The sequence below is a fragment of the Thermobia domestica genome, chromosome 8 (genome assembly GCF_964235325.1).
Source record: "Thermobia domestica chromosome 8, izTheDome1.hap1.1, whole genome shotgun sequence".
NCBI lineage: Eukaryota > Metazoa > Arthropoda > Insecta > Zygentoma > Lepismatidae > Thermobia > Thermobia domestica.
In genome coordinates, this window is record NC_137461.1 from 204,414,163 (window position 1) to 204,433,767 (window position 19,605).

At 37.9% G+C, this 19,605-nt stretch overlaps 1 protein-coding gene across 1 annotated transcript in view; it reads right to left on the reverse strand.

The window, feature by feature from the left end:
• Positions 1-5,348: 5,348 nt before the first annotated feature.
• Positions 5,349-19,605, reverse strand: part of LOC145692429 (uncharacterized) — a 29,271-nt gene continuing 15,014 nt past the window's right edge. Inside the window, exon 2 of the mRNA XM_081767738.1 lies at positions 5,349-5,368. Within this exon, the coding sequence (XP_081623864.1) occupies positions 5,349-5,368 (20 nt within the window). The remainder of the gene's footprint in view (positions 5,369-19,605) is intronic.

Genomic DNA, 19,605 nt, shown 5'->3' on the forward strand with positions numbered 1-19,605 from the left:
TTGAGTTGCGCTCCAAAAGCCTGTTGATATAAGGTTAATAAACGTTGTAGGGAATTCATGTCGGCCGGATTTTGTAAACAATAGTGGGAATCATCTATATAACTTTGTACAGTTAGTTTGGTATTGTAGACAGATACACCAGGGAGTAAACGTTCAGTCGCGTACATAAGTGGTGCAAGGGACAAACTGAATAATAAACTTGGCATTGGGTCACCTTGCAAAATACCATTATTAATGTTTATTGGGTTATTTAAGCCACCATTAACTTTAATTTTTGACAATCTATGCGTATAAATTCCTCGTACAAGAGAAATAAAGTAGGACCCAAAACCATATTTCTCAAGGACTTTGAATAAATAGTCATGGTTAATCCTATCAAAAGCTTGAGAATAATCCGTGGCTAAAACAGCAACGGGTGAAGGAGCAGTGGATTCGTGGTAGGAAATGAAATCTCTAAGATTTGATAAAGCCTTATAAATCGGGTTCTTTTGGCCTATTCCATATTGATGTGAACTTAGCAGTTTGTCACTAAACACTTTTATTCGTGCAGTAAGACAGCGTGTTAAAATTTTTAAATCCGTACACAGAAGGAAAATAGGTCTTAAATCATTAACACTGGAAGTGCGAGAATGTTTAGGTACTAAAATTGTAACACCTGTGCGGAGATTTTCACCTAGAACTAGAGTCTGCCTATATTCATTGAAAAGGTTCGTAAGAAAGGGTGCTAAAATACCGATAAAGGTTATATAGAATTCTAGAAGTAGGGAATCAATCCCCGTAGATTTTCCTCGACGGCCGGAAGCAATGGCTCATTTATCCTCTTCTACTGTAAATGGACTAGATAGATATTCTTGATCCTGTTTCTGTAAGACTGTAGGAAGATAGTTGAGAAGTTCAGGACTGTCACAGAAGGAAGTAGGCTTAGCATACAGCTGTTTATAATGATTTGTGACACAATGTATTACTTGCTCACCTACATACACGTGACCGGTGGCATCTTTAAGCTGAGATACAAATTTCTGCTTTCCACGCATGAGTTCTTTGTTGATTTGTACAATTCCGGGAGTTTCTAAGTCGTCATATTGATGTATTTTACTGCGAGTCGTGAAACCTTGGATGCGGCGTTTGTGCATGGCTAATAGGTGGGCTTTAATTTCTTGAATTTGAGGTCGAAAATTGCTACCTTGAAGTTGTTCTTTCATGTAGTCCCTTAAGAGAGTGGTGTAATATTGATACTGAGTACAATATGAAGCATTCCGATTCCGACAATATTGTTGAGTAATCACTCGAAACTTCGGTTTGACTCTCTTTTCCCAGAAATGCATAAGGGATCCTTTGTAATATTGATGACGGTGTAAAAGATCTGCCAATTCTTCGTGAATAAGATGGATGTAGTCAGGCTCCTGTAGGATGGAGGTATTAAAATACCACAAGCCACTTCGTTTTAAAAATTTTGAGACGGGTAGATCAATGGTCATTGTAACTGCCAGGTGGTCACTAAAGCAGATGGGTGTAATTTGTACATCTCGGACCCCATGAAGAAGAGATTTACTGATATAGAATCTGTCCAATCGAGAGGAAGACGATCCAGACATGAAGAATGTATGTCCTGGTTCATTAGGATGAAAATGGCGCCACACATCCACTAAGTCATAAGTTGTTATTAGTTGACGGAGAGCAGACGAATCACTGAAATGAGGATAAGCATCGAGGGGAGAAAGTGTGCAGTTATAATCCCCGGCAAGAATGCATGGGGAGTGACCATTATACAAAGCCGGGGGGAGTTCAGTAGCAAAGAAATTATTTCGTTCTCTTTTATACGAAGAACCAGATTTAGCATAGACACTGCACAAACGAATATTTTGTAAATCTCCGGTGGTAATACGCTCACTGGGATGTTGTAAAGGTGCCAAAACATTGAGATCGCTGCGGTAAATAATGGCGGTTCCTGAAGCTGTTTCACTAACACTGGTAACATGAGAATGATTGGGTAGGTAATGGAATTCCGTGACTGCGACTTCCTGAGCGAACAAAACATCGATTTCTTCTTGATGTACAAAGTCACTTAGGGCATGGTGCTTAACTAAAGAAGTGAACTTATTGAGATTAACAGTCGCTAACGGAACGTAAACATAAAAACGAGGAGAGACAAGAAATATAAGCGAGCGTTACAGCACATGATAAATAGTAGGTAATATCACTGCAGAAAGAAGAAAGAAAAGTACCACAATACAGTATTATGATGCCACTACAATTTTAGGTACCCCCTTTTTCGGAATTAACCACTGATTTCAACTTTTTTGTGAAAGCTCGCGTTTGGCGTGCATGATTGACAAAAAGATCGTGTATAGGACGCAAGTCCTTACTACATACACTACTGAGTACTTTTTCTTTACTGAGTTTGCGTTTATCACTATGAATAATTTCTGTATCTGAGTCACTTGTGGAGTCAGTACCGCGACAGCGTGATGTTAAGTTGAGAGTGAATTCTGGTGGAACAGCTAAAGGTACGGTCTGAGAGACGGAACAAGTCTCTTCGACTAAACCAGCATCACTTGCCGTAGAAACTGATGTGACGACTGTTGAAACAGCTGGTGCGGTGCTGAGTGTTATGGGTGCTGGAATAATTTTAGTATCCTGAGTTTCTTCCACTTCCATGGTATTAGATGGTACAGGTTCTGCAGGAGCCAATTCGGAGTGAATGTGGGGATGTGCTGGCTGGTTGTCTGATTCGTTCGGTGGATTTGAAGAAGTTGATTCAGAACATTCTTACGAAGCACGGGGAAAACACTGTAACTACCTGAATCAGAAGCTGATGGATCCACTGGTAAATTATGAGGTACTCGCACAATGGGAGAAATGGAACTGGTTGATGAAAATGGCACAGTAAGACGTGAATTCCTCTTCTTGGGACATCCCTGAACAAAATGGTCGGGGGAGTTGCAGATGGCGCAAGTTTGAATTTGACCAGGAAAGCTGGTAAACAAACGTAAACCACAGACCGTGATAAACGAAGGAATGTTTCGTTTAATAGTCATTTTAACAAGCTTACGACCCCTTCGGGTAGCATAAACATGTTCCTTTGAATATTGTTCGTCGACAATACTAGTAACATCGCCATATTGGGAGAGCACACGCGTTAATTGCATGTCATTAAGTTCCATGGGGCATAAGGACACCTTGACTATCACCACAGAATTATCCGCCAAATCAATAGGCAACACATGTTTCCCATTATTATCTGAGTAGGTCACTACTCCATTAGGACTAGCTAGGATTTGTTCACATAACACTTTGTTAATTAATTTAAGATATAAGTTCTTACGTAGAAAGTCCATTTCAATGGACAACACCTGATCAAGGGTTAACTTAAATACCCTACGTATCCATTCATGAACAGCAATAGACATGGGCTTTTGACTCACCGTAACAAAGTTGATGCGCAATGTATTAGCTCGTATGCAACTCATGGTAGTAATTCGACGATAAACGTCACCAAACTATGAACAAAATAAATATGCACTGAAAATGCTTATAAAGTTAGAACGTTTAAACTGAAAATAAGTCACACTGAAACTTCAAGTTCTCACAAAAAGATAGCGATGTAAACAAACACTCGAAACTAGAGAGACGGCAGAGACGATGTTACTCGCCTCGTTGTTCGTACGTCTTCACTGAGCTTCTTTAGACTTTTGTGTAGTTTCCTGCTCCTCACTTTTTTGTTTATGTCGATACCACTATAAGCTTGTGGTGAATATTTGGGTCTTGCAATGCATAAAGGTCTTTTCGTATGAACTACATTCAATTTTACGTCCTAATAACTTATATGCAACAGGTTGAATCTGTGAAATGATTGGGGTTGGAGTGATCGTAAATGATTTCATAGTTAGGAGCCTGGATATGCAAACCCGCTTAACGTGGGGATTTACTATTGTGAAATTTGGTACCTACATGCTTGGAAGCTTTACTCGAGAAGCAGTGGCTGCCTTTATATGGGCGAAACGCCCAGGGTCTGCATATGGAAGGGCACCACACTTCTGAGTAATAAGTCCGATTTATCATAACATTTATGGACAACAGTTCACGTCATTTAACAAAATTTTGAAGCGTAAAAAATCCTGAATACGAATCTCGTAGTCAAACCGATTACAGTTCTGTAAGTAGCCCATCTGGTGAACACCAACATATGCACCATTAATAAAAGTATTCCAATTATTACCTGCATCTAAATGTCCAGTGTTAGTTATTTCTGTCGGCCTTTAATTCATCCTATAGTATTCCTGTAGGTGAGAACCTATTAGGGAAGTGACTTGTGACATAATCAATACACACTTTTAACTCCGAGGAAGCTTTGTAGTTTAGTCAGAACATTCAGCTGTCAGGAGAATCTGGTATGAGATTAAACAAAAAGTGTTACCAACAAATGGGGGAATTGCGTCAAAATAATCTCAAACTTTATGTATTAAGCAAAGACTGCTCAATGAATACTTTCTGGTGTTTCTTAAGTCACATACGGGAATACTGTGGTGCAGTGGTAGCGCGCTTATGTCCTTTGCATGGGGTTCTGATTTGATTTCTGACTAAGTAAGATTGTGGTAGACAACATCGTGTCCGTGGCTTTTCTCGGGATACTCCCGTTTCCTCCCTCATTATCATTCCATCGGCTCTTTCGTCATTATTCACTTGCCTTAATCATCTGCCTTCCTTAGCTTTAAGCGCATATTTGTAGGACGTTGAACTCAAAGATTTCATTCCATTTCTATTTTCTTGAGTCATATTATTGGCAAATTTTGGTGCATTATTTTCTCTACTTTCACAACCTGCAACCTACTTACTTAAGTGTCTCAAACGATGGACAGCGAACGCAAGACAAAATCTCGAGGGAGAGTTCTGAGTGCTAGGTTTTATTTTTGTTGTTTGTTTGGTTGATTGATTTAAGTTTAGTGTCCTTTTCAGCAGCGAGATTATATGAGATGTGGACCTACAGATTAAAGGGAATCCAAACCCCACCGGAAATCTAACCCGGTTCTCCCTCGCCAAAGGCACGCATGAAAAGCTCAACTTACTAGGGAAGAGATATTTGTATAATAATTTTACAGATGGCTATATGGTTAGCACGGGACACGGTTCGACTTCCTGGGAACTCACGTGGTTCGGATCTCACATTAAGCTGTAGGTCCACATCTCATATAGCTCACTGCTCGAAGGTATGTAAAATTTCAAACCAACTGAACAATATATTTATCCTCTAAACATGATACATTAAGTACAGCAAAGAGTTAACTAATCAAAATGGTAATAATCCCGAATAGACTGATTTTGACAAATATTGCAATTTATACAGCGAATTAAACCATATCATTATATTCTGAAAACAAATTATATTTACTATGTGAATCACTATCAATGCATTACTAGATGGATGTATATTGAACTCTTCTCCACTATCATCTAACTTTGGCAAATCTTTGGCTACTCCAGTGCTTCTTTATTTCAACACAACACCTTGTATAAGGATGTTTCTCACGTTCTCCCATTGTCCCTTGATATCTAATCAAGGATTGCTTTTGTCCACCTATTATTATTTCTTCTTGCGATATGGTCGTCCAACTGTCACTGCAATGTCTCCTCATTTTCATTACAATATCCGCCACTGTCCTCATCTTTTTGATCCATGTGATTATTTTCCTATATTTGCTAGTGGTTCCCAATATAAATATATCCATACTTCGTAGGGCTACAAACGGTAATGATTTTGTTAGATTGTTGTTTCTTGTTTGTTTGTTTTAGTTTAACGTCTCTTTTCAGCACAAACGTTATGCGAGAATGGACCTACAGTGTAAGGTAGAATCCGGACAATCGTGGTACGTTAAAATTTAATGCTCTCTCACGGGGAATCGAATCCAGGACCAATGGTACACACGCTAGTCAACAAGCGCCATACAGTGTGTTGGTTTGATCTAAAAAAAAAAAAAAAAAAAAGACTGAAACGTGGAATTACTATCGATTGTATACCACATATAAATATTCGAGCGAAACAACAGCGCTGGAAATAGTATATATTTTAGAGAGGGTATTTATAACCTCTTGTTCAGTTTCTAGCTTCATAAAATGTTGAATTCAGGAGTCATCTCGGAAGAAATATTAAAAATGAGTTTGAGAAAGTTACTAAAAACTAACAAGGGAAGGTCATGAACTGGCTCCGCTGAGATCCGAATGAAACAATTGTGTTTGCATTTGATATATTATAACTAGACGAATCCGAAAGTCATACTTGCCATCGGTCGAGATATCGTGAGTTAGAACATATTTTGTAATGTGAAAGATACTAGCTGACAGAATAGTTTGAACCGGGTCATTTGTTCGGAAACGGTTGGGTAGATAGAAAACTCGACGAACACGTATCCCATCATTTTCAAGGGCACACAATTTGTGATATAAAAGTGTGCACCAGAATTAAAGGCAGAGTCCAACTGAAAAGTTTCAAACGGCAAAGGGAATTAAGTAGCACATCGTTTGAAAGCTCTTGCGAAATGAAAGAAGGTGGAGCAAGTCTCGACTCTCTACGCCAATCCTATGCAAAATGGCGGCGGATCAAAGTGTAAACAAAATCTTAATTGAAAAGTTCAAGGCCAACTCTAGAAATCGGAAATGGTGAGACAAATGTGAAAACAGGAAAGCACTTGTGGTATTATTTTCAAAGTACAAAGATTTAAAGTAAAAGAGTATTGTTTCTGGTCCCCGCAGGTTCGCAACTGAAAGTTTTTAAATGGCAAGGGGAGTTAAGTGGCACATCACTTGAGAATTGTTGTTAAATGAAAGAACGTAGAAAGAGTCTCGACTCTTTACGATAACCCTGTGCAAAATGACAGAAGGTCAAAATGTAAACAAAAACTTGAATCCAAGATAGCCGCTTGAAACCTGTGTCGAAAGCATAGGCACTCTAAACTCTTGAAGCTAGGAAAACCAAAGTTTGGCATCAATGTTGGTTAGTAAGCGTATGTGACGAAAATACATGAAACGTTCAAAAATGCGACATCTTGAATTCAAAATGACGCTCTATGTGTTCCACGCATGTCCAGCTGTAACCACTGGAGCTGGAGAAGAGAAATGTGGTATTTACGTTTATTATCAAAAGCAAATACCCACAAAAAGTAAAAAACGTATAATCTGTAATCCAATATGGCTGCCCTAGTGAAAAATGAGTTTGTATATAAATGCTGACAATTATGTTGCATATGACAATCACAACTGACAATTATGTTGCATCTTCATTCATTCGACTTGTTGAAATAAAGAGATCTACGAGTGACGCGACCGAAGTATAGAAGTTGTTGCAACCAGGCGACACCTATAACCGCCGCAGCAGACGATTGGAAGCATCATAGAACGGAGATTACCTTTTTTTTCTGTTTTTATTTATTTTCATTTCGATTATTTCTTATTTTATGTTATTCTCACTTTCATTTTCTATCCTGTTTGTATCATACATAAATTAGCCGTCATTGTGAACCCATCTTCTTTCATTTCACATCTTTCAAACGATACGCTACTTAACCTCTTGGCTTAGGAAGTTTTGAGTTGGACCTCACCTGGGACCTGCGGGGAGCCTGGAACAAGACGTTTTTACTTTAAATCGTTGCACATTGAAAATAATGCCACACGTGCTTTTCTGTTTTCATATTTGTCTCACCATTTCCGATTCATAGGTTTGGCCATGAACTTTTCAATTAAGCTTTTGTTTACATTTTGACCAGCCGCCATTTTGCATAGGGTTAGCGTAGAGATTGAAGACTTGCTCCATCTTCTTTCATTTCACAATAACTTTCAAACGATGTGCTACTTAACCCGCTTGCCATTTGAAACTTCAGAGTTGAAACCCGTCTGGAACCCTGCGGGGGACCCTGAAACAAACTTTTTTTTTACCCCAAAATGTGTGCCCTTGAAAAAGATTGGATACGTGTTTGTCGAAATTTCCATCTACCCAACCGTTTCCGAACAAATGACTCGATTCAAACTATTCTGCCAGCTAGTAGCTTTTACATTACAAAATATGTTCTAACTCACGATATATCAAATGCTAAATCAATTGCCTCGTTCGGATCTCAGCGGAGCCAGTTCGTAACCTTCCCGTGTAAGTACTGCTCCATTATTCTGGTTCAGTCTGAGTGGTTCACCGGAAACATGGAATCTTGTATGTCTAGGTGACAAGTCTTTCCTGCACGTCCCGGATGTTCCACATCTTTTGTGCTAGGACCTTCACCATACCCACCAAAACGGCAAGAGCTTTTTCGTAATGTGTGACAACGTATGTAGTAGATTACTGACATATTTCTTTGAAAGTAGCTGTATGCTGCCATACAAGATGCATTATATCTCACAATCAACTATACAGGATACACAATGTTTTGAGGCACTACTTGTTTTCTGGGACCAATTTGAGGACAAAACAGATATTATTGATGATTTGGTACCTTTCCTAATTAAACCTCCTTCAACAAGCAAGAAGGAAGGATACGCAGATAGTTTATATTTGAAGATCTAAGACAACTTCTATTCTGACTTAACTGTGCATGTCATGCGGTGTATGGTTTGGGTTTACATAGGCTGATCCATTACGGACAGTAGGGTGGAGAGTTTCGCATTTTTGTTGGAAATTCGATGACGGCTAGTGCGGAAAAGGCGCCATTAGTGGCACCTACCTTACTGATTTTTTTTGGACAACTCTTTACCCTGCCCCAACGGATTTGAAGTTTTTAAGTGTTTGGTTAGGCAACATGCACAACACCAATGTCACAGAAGCTATTTGTGGCAGTTTTTAGAGTTACTTGATGGCTATAATACAATTATTTTATTAAAAGAAACTTGTAGCAATGCCAGTAAATAATTTTAAAATGTTTACGAGTCAAAGTACAGATATATTAGCTCAGTTGTTGGAATTAATGTCCAGATTTTGTTTAGAATGCCACATTAACGATGATTATAGGCATAGCCCTTAATATAACACGATGTTCTTTGTGCAACTCTTCGCTTATTTTGCTCTGTACGCAAAATAACCCAGAACATACCACGGGGAGGTGGTTGCACATCGAGTTTCATCCACCCATGTACCCAGTAGGCATACGTTGACCTTTGACCTTAGGTCACGTAGTTCTTCTTGGTCTCGAAGTGGGACATTCTTGTTCTAGACATCAGTTTGGCTCTAACGTAGATATCTCTTGCGTCTGGCCGCACTTTTTCGATGCTACCTCGGACACCAGCTTCACTGTGCGTTCCACAGCTTGATTATGGCAAGGGAATGTTGTTGTTAGAGTAGCTGAAGTTCGGATGTTTTCTTCAAGCTGCTGATCCGTTACGTTTCGTGCGATTGGCGGCTCTGTTAGACATTTAGGCCAATTAATCGTGTCGTAGTAACTTTCAGCTGTAAAGTTTAATTTCGGAACAATGAAGTCACGTGGACGGCTTGATCTCGTAGTCTTCTGCCTGCTGCACTTTTTTATCCTTCTCCAGCCTAACGTTCGAATATGCGGATTTTCATCTGTTGTCATCGCTATCAGCAGGTTTTCATGATGAGCGTAGTATCTGTTTGTTTCTAGAATAGAATGAACTATGTATTGTAGATTTTCTGGTAGAAAACGTAATAGCTTAACTATGCTAAACAGATGCATGGCGCCCATTTCGCACGAAGGATTTCGCCGTATTGAAAACCGGACGAGAGCGTATACTTTAACAATGTACTGGCAAAGTAGATACAAACTTGAACTAGGATTATCAGTACTGATGTAGTGGCGAAGCATCCTACAGGCCAATGTAAGCCATCGTGAATGTGATAATGATCCTGGTTTTCTGTTTGCTAGATCGGTAGTACACATTCTTGTAGTAACAGCCTTACAAATTTCAAAGAGATAATTCTGATCGCTGCTTAAACCATCTGTTGTTTTCATTTCAAACACCCATTCAACAGGAATGGGTGTAAAGGAGACGATAAGTGAACCTTCACAATTCTTTAATTTCTTTCTGGCCGGAAAAAGCGTTGGGTCAGGTTGTCCCACCATCCAATTCGGTAACCAGGTGTCGAAATGGCAACTCGTTGGTATGAAGAAGGCAAATGAGATGCTGCAGTTCCTTGCCTAGGGATCGTTGTATCTGACTTATCACGCCGTTATCCCATCCTGTGTTTTTGGCTTCACCATCGCTGCCGGCTGCCTCAAGACTTGACACATCGTACTGGTTCTTCTCTAAAAGCTCCAATATAGAGTCGGCGATATCCTTGCCAGTGCCTGACTTAGGTGTGGCATGACCCAAGTATTCTGAACCGGGCTCCGATATGCTGAACTGTGATATGCAGAACTGTGATATGCCTTTCTGTAACCTCTCGTCTTCGTAGTTTGCCCTTAATTTTTTCTTCCACAAGAGTTGCATCGAGCCTTTTCTTTCTGGATCTTCTCGCCCAGTTTATGTTTTCCTCTTCGTACCTTAGATCTGTCAACAACAAGATTTTTGTCCTCTGGCGTTATGAGTCTCGCGTCCTGAAGTATGCAGAAGCGATCAAAGCAACCTGTCTGTTTGAAGCTCCAGTTCTAAACGCTGCCTCCACTGTATTTTGAAGACAGATGCGCTTTAGGCTATATTTCCTTCTTGGTCGCGCCTCGAAGTCAGATCCCGACGTGCTTCCCGATTCAACAGCTTAGCTGGATTCCCCTGACGACGCCAGTATCTTTGACCTGTGCCTATGCCTAATCCCACTACTTGATGGACTTACTCCAACATTTCCAGCGTCTTTCTTGGTTGTCTGCCCCTTAAATCTACTTACTTTACGGGGAAACATCTTTGACAGAGATTTGCTTGTTCGGACGTCAATGTTACCAATGCTCATTTTCCGTGATGTTCTCTGTTCCAAAAGAAACTTGAATTCTCGTTTTGGAATCTTGCGTGTCCTCTCACAGTTGCAATCTTTAGCGGTTTTACATTTGCAAGACGCAATATCAAAAAGAGACTTAGTTACAATGCACAAACTCTCTGTCTTAACAGAAACAGTAGCGAACTAAAACCGTTAAAGCTTAAGCTGCAATAAACTCGCCTGTTGGATTGGTTGGCCGAAGTATGCAATATTTATACCACCGCCGAACTTCGAGTGAGAATATTCTAGAAACGTCGGCGTAAGTTCTGGAGCCAACGAAGCGAGCGGGAGGTGCACGAATCTTCTAGACGGAGCCGGACGTTGCGACAACGCTCGAAGAGCGTCGCCAAAGTAAGCAACCACGAAGTTGTGTAGCATGCCGCTAGATGGCATTTGCTGTCGGTGTACATAACAAGCGACGAGTTGCCAAAAACAAATCGTGCTATATCAAGAGCTATGCCTATAATCATCGTTAACGTGGCATTCCAAACAAAATCTGGACATTAATTCCAACAACTGAGCTAATATGGCTGTACTTTGACTCATAAACATTCTAAAATTATTTACTGGCATTGTTACAAGTTTCTTTTAATAAAATAATTGTATTATAGCCATCAGGTAACTTTAAAACGACCACAAGTAGCTTCTCTGTCATTGGTGTTGTGCGTGTTGCCTAACCAAACACTTAAAAACTTGGTCCGGGGGGCAGGGTAAGGGATTGTCAAAAAAAAAAAAATTAAAAATCAGTAAGGTCGGTGCTACTAATGGCACCTTTTCCGCACTAGCCGTCATCGAATTTCCAACAAAAGTGTAAAATGCTCCACCCTAACGGACAGTCACTGATCTTGTTAAGCTGTCCCCTTTATTATAGTCGGTTAAAGTAAATGCCATGGTTTCCATAAAACGTTTTGGCGTTGGAAATAGGCTATCAATATTGTGGTCATAGTGACCAAACCCGACACGGGATTTTTTGAATTTTCTCTGAGTTGCTGAATAGAGTATCATAATCATTTTAGAAAAGATTTCAACTTGCTTTTTTTTAAGTCGTCTTATTTTGGTGTGTTGAATAATTTGAATGATGTACTATTACTTTTGATTGTTGTAATCTTGTACTTGATTATTGTTCACTTTCCTCATTCAACTTATGATAAAATACTTGAATGAATATTCCAGTTTTCTTGGGGATCACCTTTGCGTTGCTCCTGCACTTACATCCAATTGTATATTACTGGAATCTACGACTAAAAATAATGGACATTCCCTTTTACAGACTTCGATCCGACATCTCAAGTTGTGGCTGTTTTTGCATTTTACGAAAACAATTTCAGGTGGCATAGCACCAAAAGGAAACATTTCTACACCCTGGGTGGTCTATATACTTTTCCTCTTATCTCAGTGTTGGGAATCACCTCCCGGGTTTTGTTATCAACTACCCCCTATATATACGCTTATCCTGAAAGGATTTAAGGCTGAGAGCTTGAACCTCCGTGATAAAGTTCTGCCTACGTTCCCCAGGGTGCGCCACTGTCAATTTTAACAGGCCACAGAGACCTATGGAGTACTAATATACATTTAATAAATATTTGCGAAAGTCCTTCCCCACTCTGTTTAGCATTTTGGGATAATATTCTTAGTATAGAAAAAACTGGACTGCGGTGGCTCACTTCTGGTGGGTGTTGTCCCTGATTCGATCCCAGCTCTCGCCAAGTGAAATTTGTGGTTGAGAAACACTGTATATAATCCGCATCTCAGGAGGTTGCAAGGCTACGGAATTTGGTCTTAGCGACCCTTCCAGCTGAGTTTCTCCACCCACTGCCAGCTGTAAAGAATTTTTACAGGGTGGCCAGTCTTATACCTAAATTTCCTTCTAGAAATCACAATACAAGGAAACAAAAAAGATGCAAGTGATGGAATAAATATTAAATGGTTAGAATGTAATGACGTCATTACATAATTTAATAAAGGTAAAAAGTACTTTCAATTACACCAGAAACTGAACCCAATGAACTAGCCAATCCTTAATAGCCTATGGTTTTCCCTCTTCAGTTTCTATTTACATGTTTAACCTCGATAAGCTGATTTCGTTAACATAGAGGAAAGCTATGTGTAAAGTCATTTTTGTCTAAAGCTGGAGATAACCCTTTTCGAAATTATCTTTGTCGTTAGCTGAATTCACTTTCTTAAGCAAAGTTTGTTGATGTAATTAATCCTTATTACATATAAAAGGGAAACTTCTCAGCCTGTGAGTAACGCTAATTCTTAATAGTTCCTAATCATGCTTAGACACCAATATTGCTAAACGGAATGTAACACGATGATTTATTCTTTAAAAATAAATAAACAAAATGCAGCAAAGGAAACGTACTTGGCGGATATCAGTGAACACTTCGAAAACTGCACTGAACTGATCAAATCCTATTCACTAACTGTAAGACGAACACACGACTAACTCTATTTCTTGAAATGAAAGGGTCTTGGAGAAAACGAAGCAATGGATGTGTTGTTAGGTGTGTGCATTGTCCATTCTCAGCATGGCACTTGACACAATCTGTTTCACATTTATCACATGGCTGGTTCACATTTGTGAAGAATACTCTCATTTCACGATAATTTAGAACTTGTTTTAAGTTCTTCCACTGAACTTTTTTTTCCGCTGAACTGAAGTCTGTATCCATTCGTGCATCAAGATAAAGTATTAATTTCCCGTCCCCCCACCCGCCCCGAAAACGACCAGTATTAGAATTGAATTCACAGTTTTTGGAGTCGCTGAGATTAACAAGTGACAGTTTTGATCCAATTCAACTTCAAGGTCATACTCCACTCCCCAGGGAGAAGGCGAGATTTTAAAAGTAATCCAAAACGACAGATATTAGTGCTGAATTCATAGTTTTCGAGATCGCTGAGTTTAACGATATCAGTTTTCATGATGTTCAAGTTCATCCTTGGGGTTGGGGGGAGGGAGAAGAGGATGACTTTTTTTCAAAAATGATCAGATAACTTAGCTAATTAGTAACTACCGTAATTAAACACATACCGGGACTCTGCGGGTTGCTAGTCTTAAATATTACTTTATTGTGAATCTTTTTTTAAAAATCCAAAATTTTGCCGCCACCTAAATTCTGCCGTCCTGTGCTCAAGCACGGAATAGCACTTACCTAAATACGGGTCTGCAAATACCCAAACTCTTCCTGTATTCCTTTTTCATATCAGACAAATGCTGAGACTGGCACTTACAAAAGCTCGATCCACTTTCTTCCTCATTTTATGTCATAAAATGTAAGCTGGTATTTTGACTTGAGATAAAAGTATACTTGCAAGATGCCAACGAAGGGAACAATGTGAACTCTAGTCTAGTGGCATTTTGATGTTATGACGTGCCCAATAATCTCAAGTTATCTCACTTTTCTACATATGAATTTATACATAAGAATAATAATTAATAATGTCCTCAGCTAAATCTATTATCCATAAAAGCATTATGACACAATCGAAACAGATAAATGCAAACATTTTCTAAAAAACACCTACAAAAAATAAGTATTTCTTGATCCCGGTCGTGTGGTAAGAAAGTTCTTTAGGGAACTCTTCCCTTGCACTTATTAGACATAGTTGTCCGTCAAATCGTTGCACGAGTTTTGCTCTACCTTAAGTTCCTTTTAGTTATTTTATACTCATGGCCTATCCCAGGCTCGTATCCAAAGGGGCCAAGAGAGCCGGCCCTCCTAAATTTTTACTGTCCCCCCTAAAATTTTCACGATAGGCTTGCAAATGAACTATGATATGGTGATGAACTATAATATGGTTGGATCGGTGGTATTACGTGGGTTTTCTTAGGGTTTTCCCATTTTCTTCCCACTTCCTTCATTCCACCATCATCATCATTATCTATCTCATTATAGCGTTCTCTCTGAGTCTCGGTGCATAACGTTAGACGTTAATCTAGATAAAAGAAAGAAAGAAAGAAAAAGAAAAGAAAATTTAAATAATTTGTATTGGTTGGTGTCAGAGTATTGTGTGAACAATAAAGCAAAATAGAAGTTCGTTTAAATTATAAAATTTTGAACTTATTTGTTGTAATAATTTAAAAATTGTTACCATGCCTACATATATGATTAAATTAATTCTAGAAGAAATAGAAGATGGACGTAAGGTGAGTTCATAATTTCTTACTCTAATGTTTTGGTTAATTAATTTGTAAAATTTACCATAGTGTTCAGATTCTTGTAGGAATATATATATTTTGTTATAAAAGGTGCACATTGAATGTATTGATCGCTTTTGTCTCAAAGTATTAATATGTAATGTCTTGTGCAATGTTGACCAATGATAAAGGGCGAATCCTGACAATATTATCTGTCATATATATTTCGGATTACGGTTGATACGGATACGGATGATATGGAAAAAGTTTTTAGTTATTGAGAATATCATGAGGGCAGTTCATTTATTTGATAGCGGCGTAGCGAGCATTACAAGATTGGGGGGTGGATGAAACTTGAAACTGCCAAGTCTTGATAAAAAGAAATTGCCAAGTGTTTCGAAAATCTTAATCTCACTTTTACCAACCCTGTGGAAAATTACAGCAACCATATTTTCATATTCGTCTCATTCTATGCCCCGTCTGAGATACGAATACGAACAGCCATTGTTCCACTATGGAGTCCAATTTTACACCTCAACTCAGGATCATTATCATCACCCACGATGCACAACTGATACTATGACAACTTAGCCAATTCTCACGAGAACCTCTAAAGCTACAATCTGTTGTAGAAATGCATTAAAAAACGTAGAATAAGATTGGCTGTATTTACTGCTTGTGATGTAGGGATCTAATTTACATAAACATTCAATTGAGGGGTTCAGTGAGAGATCAGGCTAACCTGCACACAAATACCTAATTAGCTCATTTACTTCATATTTTAAGGGCGTTTGGTAAAACGCCGGAGCTTGTTGAGTAGGGTGCGGAACAAGGCTCTGACAGAGAAGGGGGGAGAAAACCTGAGAGAATGTTTTTGTAGAATGATTTTCTACCAAAATTAATAATGTACGTGGTTAAAGAAGAGAAAAATGCACTATAATACATATTTTAATGTATGAGAGTTTATTCTACATTAAATTCATTATTTATTATCGAATGAAATAGTGAAATTTATGATGAAAAGCAGGGTGCGAAATCCTTGGGGAACGGGGAAATCCCCCATTAAATATTTTTTGACAAAATTCCCCCACTAAATCCTTGCTGGTGGATAATACAGTGAAATAATGTCAGAAGATTGCAAAATAATTCCTCCTACTTCGATTTCATGATTTCGCACTCTGATTAAATGTATTAAATACCGGCAGGAAAAATACTAATATCTAACCTCCCTTTTATGCGCCCCTCCAACCATGCGCCCGGGGCACTGCTTCATTTTCTTCCCCCTAGTTGCGGTCCTGTGAGCTACATAAATAAAATACAATGGTTACGCAATGCTTTGACTTACAAATACTATAAAAAAAGGAAGAATTGTATTTTTTTTTTTTCTTTTTAACTTTCCGAAAGAAGCAACTAGGGATTAAAAATAAAGTAGGAAAGGCAACACATTTGTATGAAAATGAAGCGAAACACACACCGGTCTATGCTTTCACCTAGCAGACGTATTGTTTGCCCCCCAAAAATGTGACTTTTGGAATCTTGTACTTACGCTCATAGCAGAAACGACGAAATGACTTGACTCCAATGCCGTGCCGTGGTAACTGAGCACCCAGGGCGAGAGTATTGGACGGCGACATTGTACACCTTGTCTCAAAAAGGTTGAGCGCATTCTTTATTGGTGTTTTGAGGCAAAAATTTTCTAAGTCCAGCTTCGGGTATCTTCGGGAAATAGTAAGCCAGGTTCGAACCTCCAAGCCAGCCTTTGCAATCGGGAAAAAGTTTGCAGATGTGTTTTTCTTCTTTTAAATATAATAAGACTTGTTACCAAGTGTTTAAAAAAGCAACATTGATTGAAATACTTAACGATACAATATTTCGAAACCTTATATTAATATGAGCACATGCTTGTTTGTCATTTAGCTCTCTATACGTAATGGAACATTTAAATACGTTAAAGAATCTTTCCATATGTAAAAGAATGCTCAAAATTAAGAAATAGAACATAATTATCGCCTGAGTACTAAAATAAAAGTCAAAGTAAAACAGAAACAGCGTTTGTAATGGATATGAATGTCATAATTATCTTGAGATTCGTTATACATCGCTAGAAGCTTATTTCCCGAAGTCCTTGTGTTAGCTCATTGGTAAGCTGTCGGATTTCAAATCATAAGGTTGTGGGTTCGAATTCCATCTGGATCAATACATTTTTTAAAATTATATTTTCCGCAATGCATGAAAAATTATATAAAATAATTACATTAAAATACATAAGTTGTTTATATATAACATAATCATTGCAGAACATAGTAATTATTATGTTTAAAATATAACATCTGAGATAATTTTCACAGTAGGTCGGTATTATATATGAGGATGTAAATACAAGTTAAGAAACTCGTTCAATAGCAATAAATAAATCATGTAGTGTATTTATTTGCAGCTATTTGTCATATAGAGAGTAATTCTCAACATTCATAATACAGAATGTCATTTATGTTCTTGAAAAGTTATTCGATGCATAAACAGAGGGTATAAACAGAGAATCCAAAGTCGGAACACTCGCAAAAAAATTCATGAATCCCAAAGGTCACGTGAGCAGACTGGAATTGTCCTTATGAAGCATGCCACAGCAGAAAGTCTTTACATAGATTTTCAATTCAATTCCTGGCTTTTGCAATGTGGAAGTGGTGATGCCTTGAGTCGCCCTCTCTCGCTCGCTCACTCTCTATTTATACAGAATATAAAAGTGGATTTATATGTGTGTTTCAACATAATTCTGATATATCTAGAGCAATTTTAACTATATTTCTTACAGTCTGGAAAAAGGGTATTGTCGGGATACATATCAAAAATGCTAGAAACGGGTCGATATTAGTATCGAATCCATAGTTTCGTGGTCGCTTAGGTGAATAGCTCTACTTTCAATTCAAGTCCAATTAAGCTCCCATTAGCACCCAGGATGGTTACGTAGCGACATAAAGATATCGAAATCAACCGATATTAGAATTGAATCGTAAGTTTTCAGCGCCGCTAACAGTGCAGCATTTCCCATTAGTCCACATTAGTCCCATTGCCTATACGGCAACATATTTGCAGAGTGCAAATTTTAAAACTTGAATAATATTATAATTTTTTCCGTATGAAAAAGTTAAAAATCATGAGCAAATATACTATTTCACGAACAATCCTCTTTTACTATTCTAATATGTTTAATAATAGCGTAAGAAATCTAATAGTAATTCAGAACATGTTTCACAGTTGTTATTTTTTGTTACATAGTTGTAGCTGTAGCATGTAGTGAGTGGAATTTAACTGTAATAAATTCACTAATTAACCATATTCGAATTAAGTTTTATTTTTAAGTTCGGAATGAAGAGGCGGAGAAATATGTAGTTATTGGGGCACCGAGCTTTTCTACATTTTACTTTCAAGATCTCCATTTTTCTTTTGTCATTTGTTCCTAATAAAAAAAGTTCAGTCACTTTTGGATTGTCATAGGATAGTAGGAGTTGGATTTTGGGATGCAGCCTGTGAGATTCTAGAGGAGCTAACTGCTTGAAAAAATATTTTTGAATCATCTGTAACATATGAAATAAGGATATGTATCATAAAAAATTGAAAGTAACTATGTCTGCGTAATCATCACGGTCAAATTGCAAAGTCAATTGAATTGACGTTTGGTATATAATCAGGCTCCAATCCCAACTGGAAAGTTATCATACGCGTGTCACTTTCATTATAATACATATCCTTAGGGGGAGTAGAAGTCCGAATTTTTGCGAAAAATTTAGTATCTCACAAGCCGTTCAACTGAGAGCTGAAATTCAGCATATAACTCTTTATTAAAAATAAAGAGAATATGCCCTGGCATTTTTTAAAATTGTCTTTTATGAGCGGGGGACGGGGGTGCATTTTCTATATATTGGAAATTGGTAGTGGGTTGATTTCTAAAAATAATCGAAAACGATTGATATTATTTGAGAAAAAAATTGAGTAATGCAAACTAAAGTTATTTTTGAATTTTATACCCACTGCTTTCTATTTATAATTGCTGAAGCTGGTGTTTAATATATGGAGCGTTCCGAGCATAAGGCAATCAAGCCATAAAGTTAGAGAAAAATGGCCATAAAATTTGTATTGTAAACTTAATTACATGGGCATTTTCAATTAGTACGGCATGCTTAATTATATAGAAAATTAGTTTCTCTCTCTCTTTTTTTTTTTTTTTTTTTTTTTTTTTTTTTTTTTTACGTTGGTCTACTTTTCCTTGATTCGAAACTTTTAAATTTCACCCTATTTTCTACTGAAATGTGTCTGTAAGGCAACAAAGAAATAAATATGATAAATTTAAATTCATTTTAATTCGGAAGATGAGAAACACTTTGCCATTATATATCGTAAAGGTCAGACCCACCAGTATTGTAACAAAGAGGTGCTTGAGCCAATGACGGTAGAAATTCAAACTCCGATAAGTGATAATTTCACAGTCTTGTTTTATTACAAGTGTAATCTCTTTAGTCAATGGAGAGGAGGACGTGGGTCATCGGTCAGAGTTGATGTCGATGGG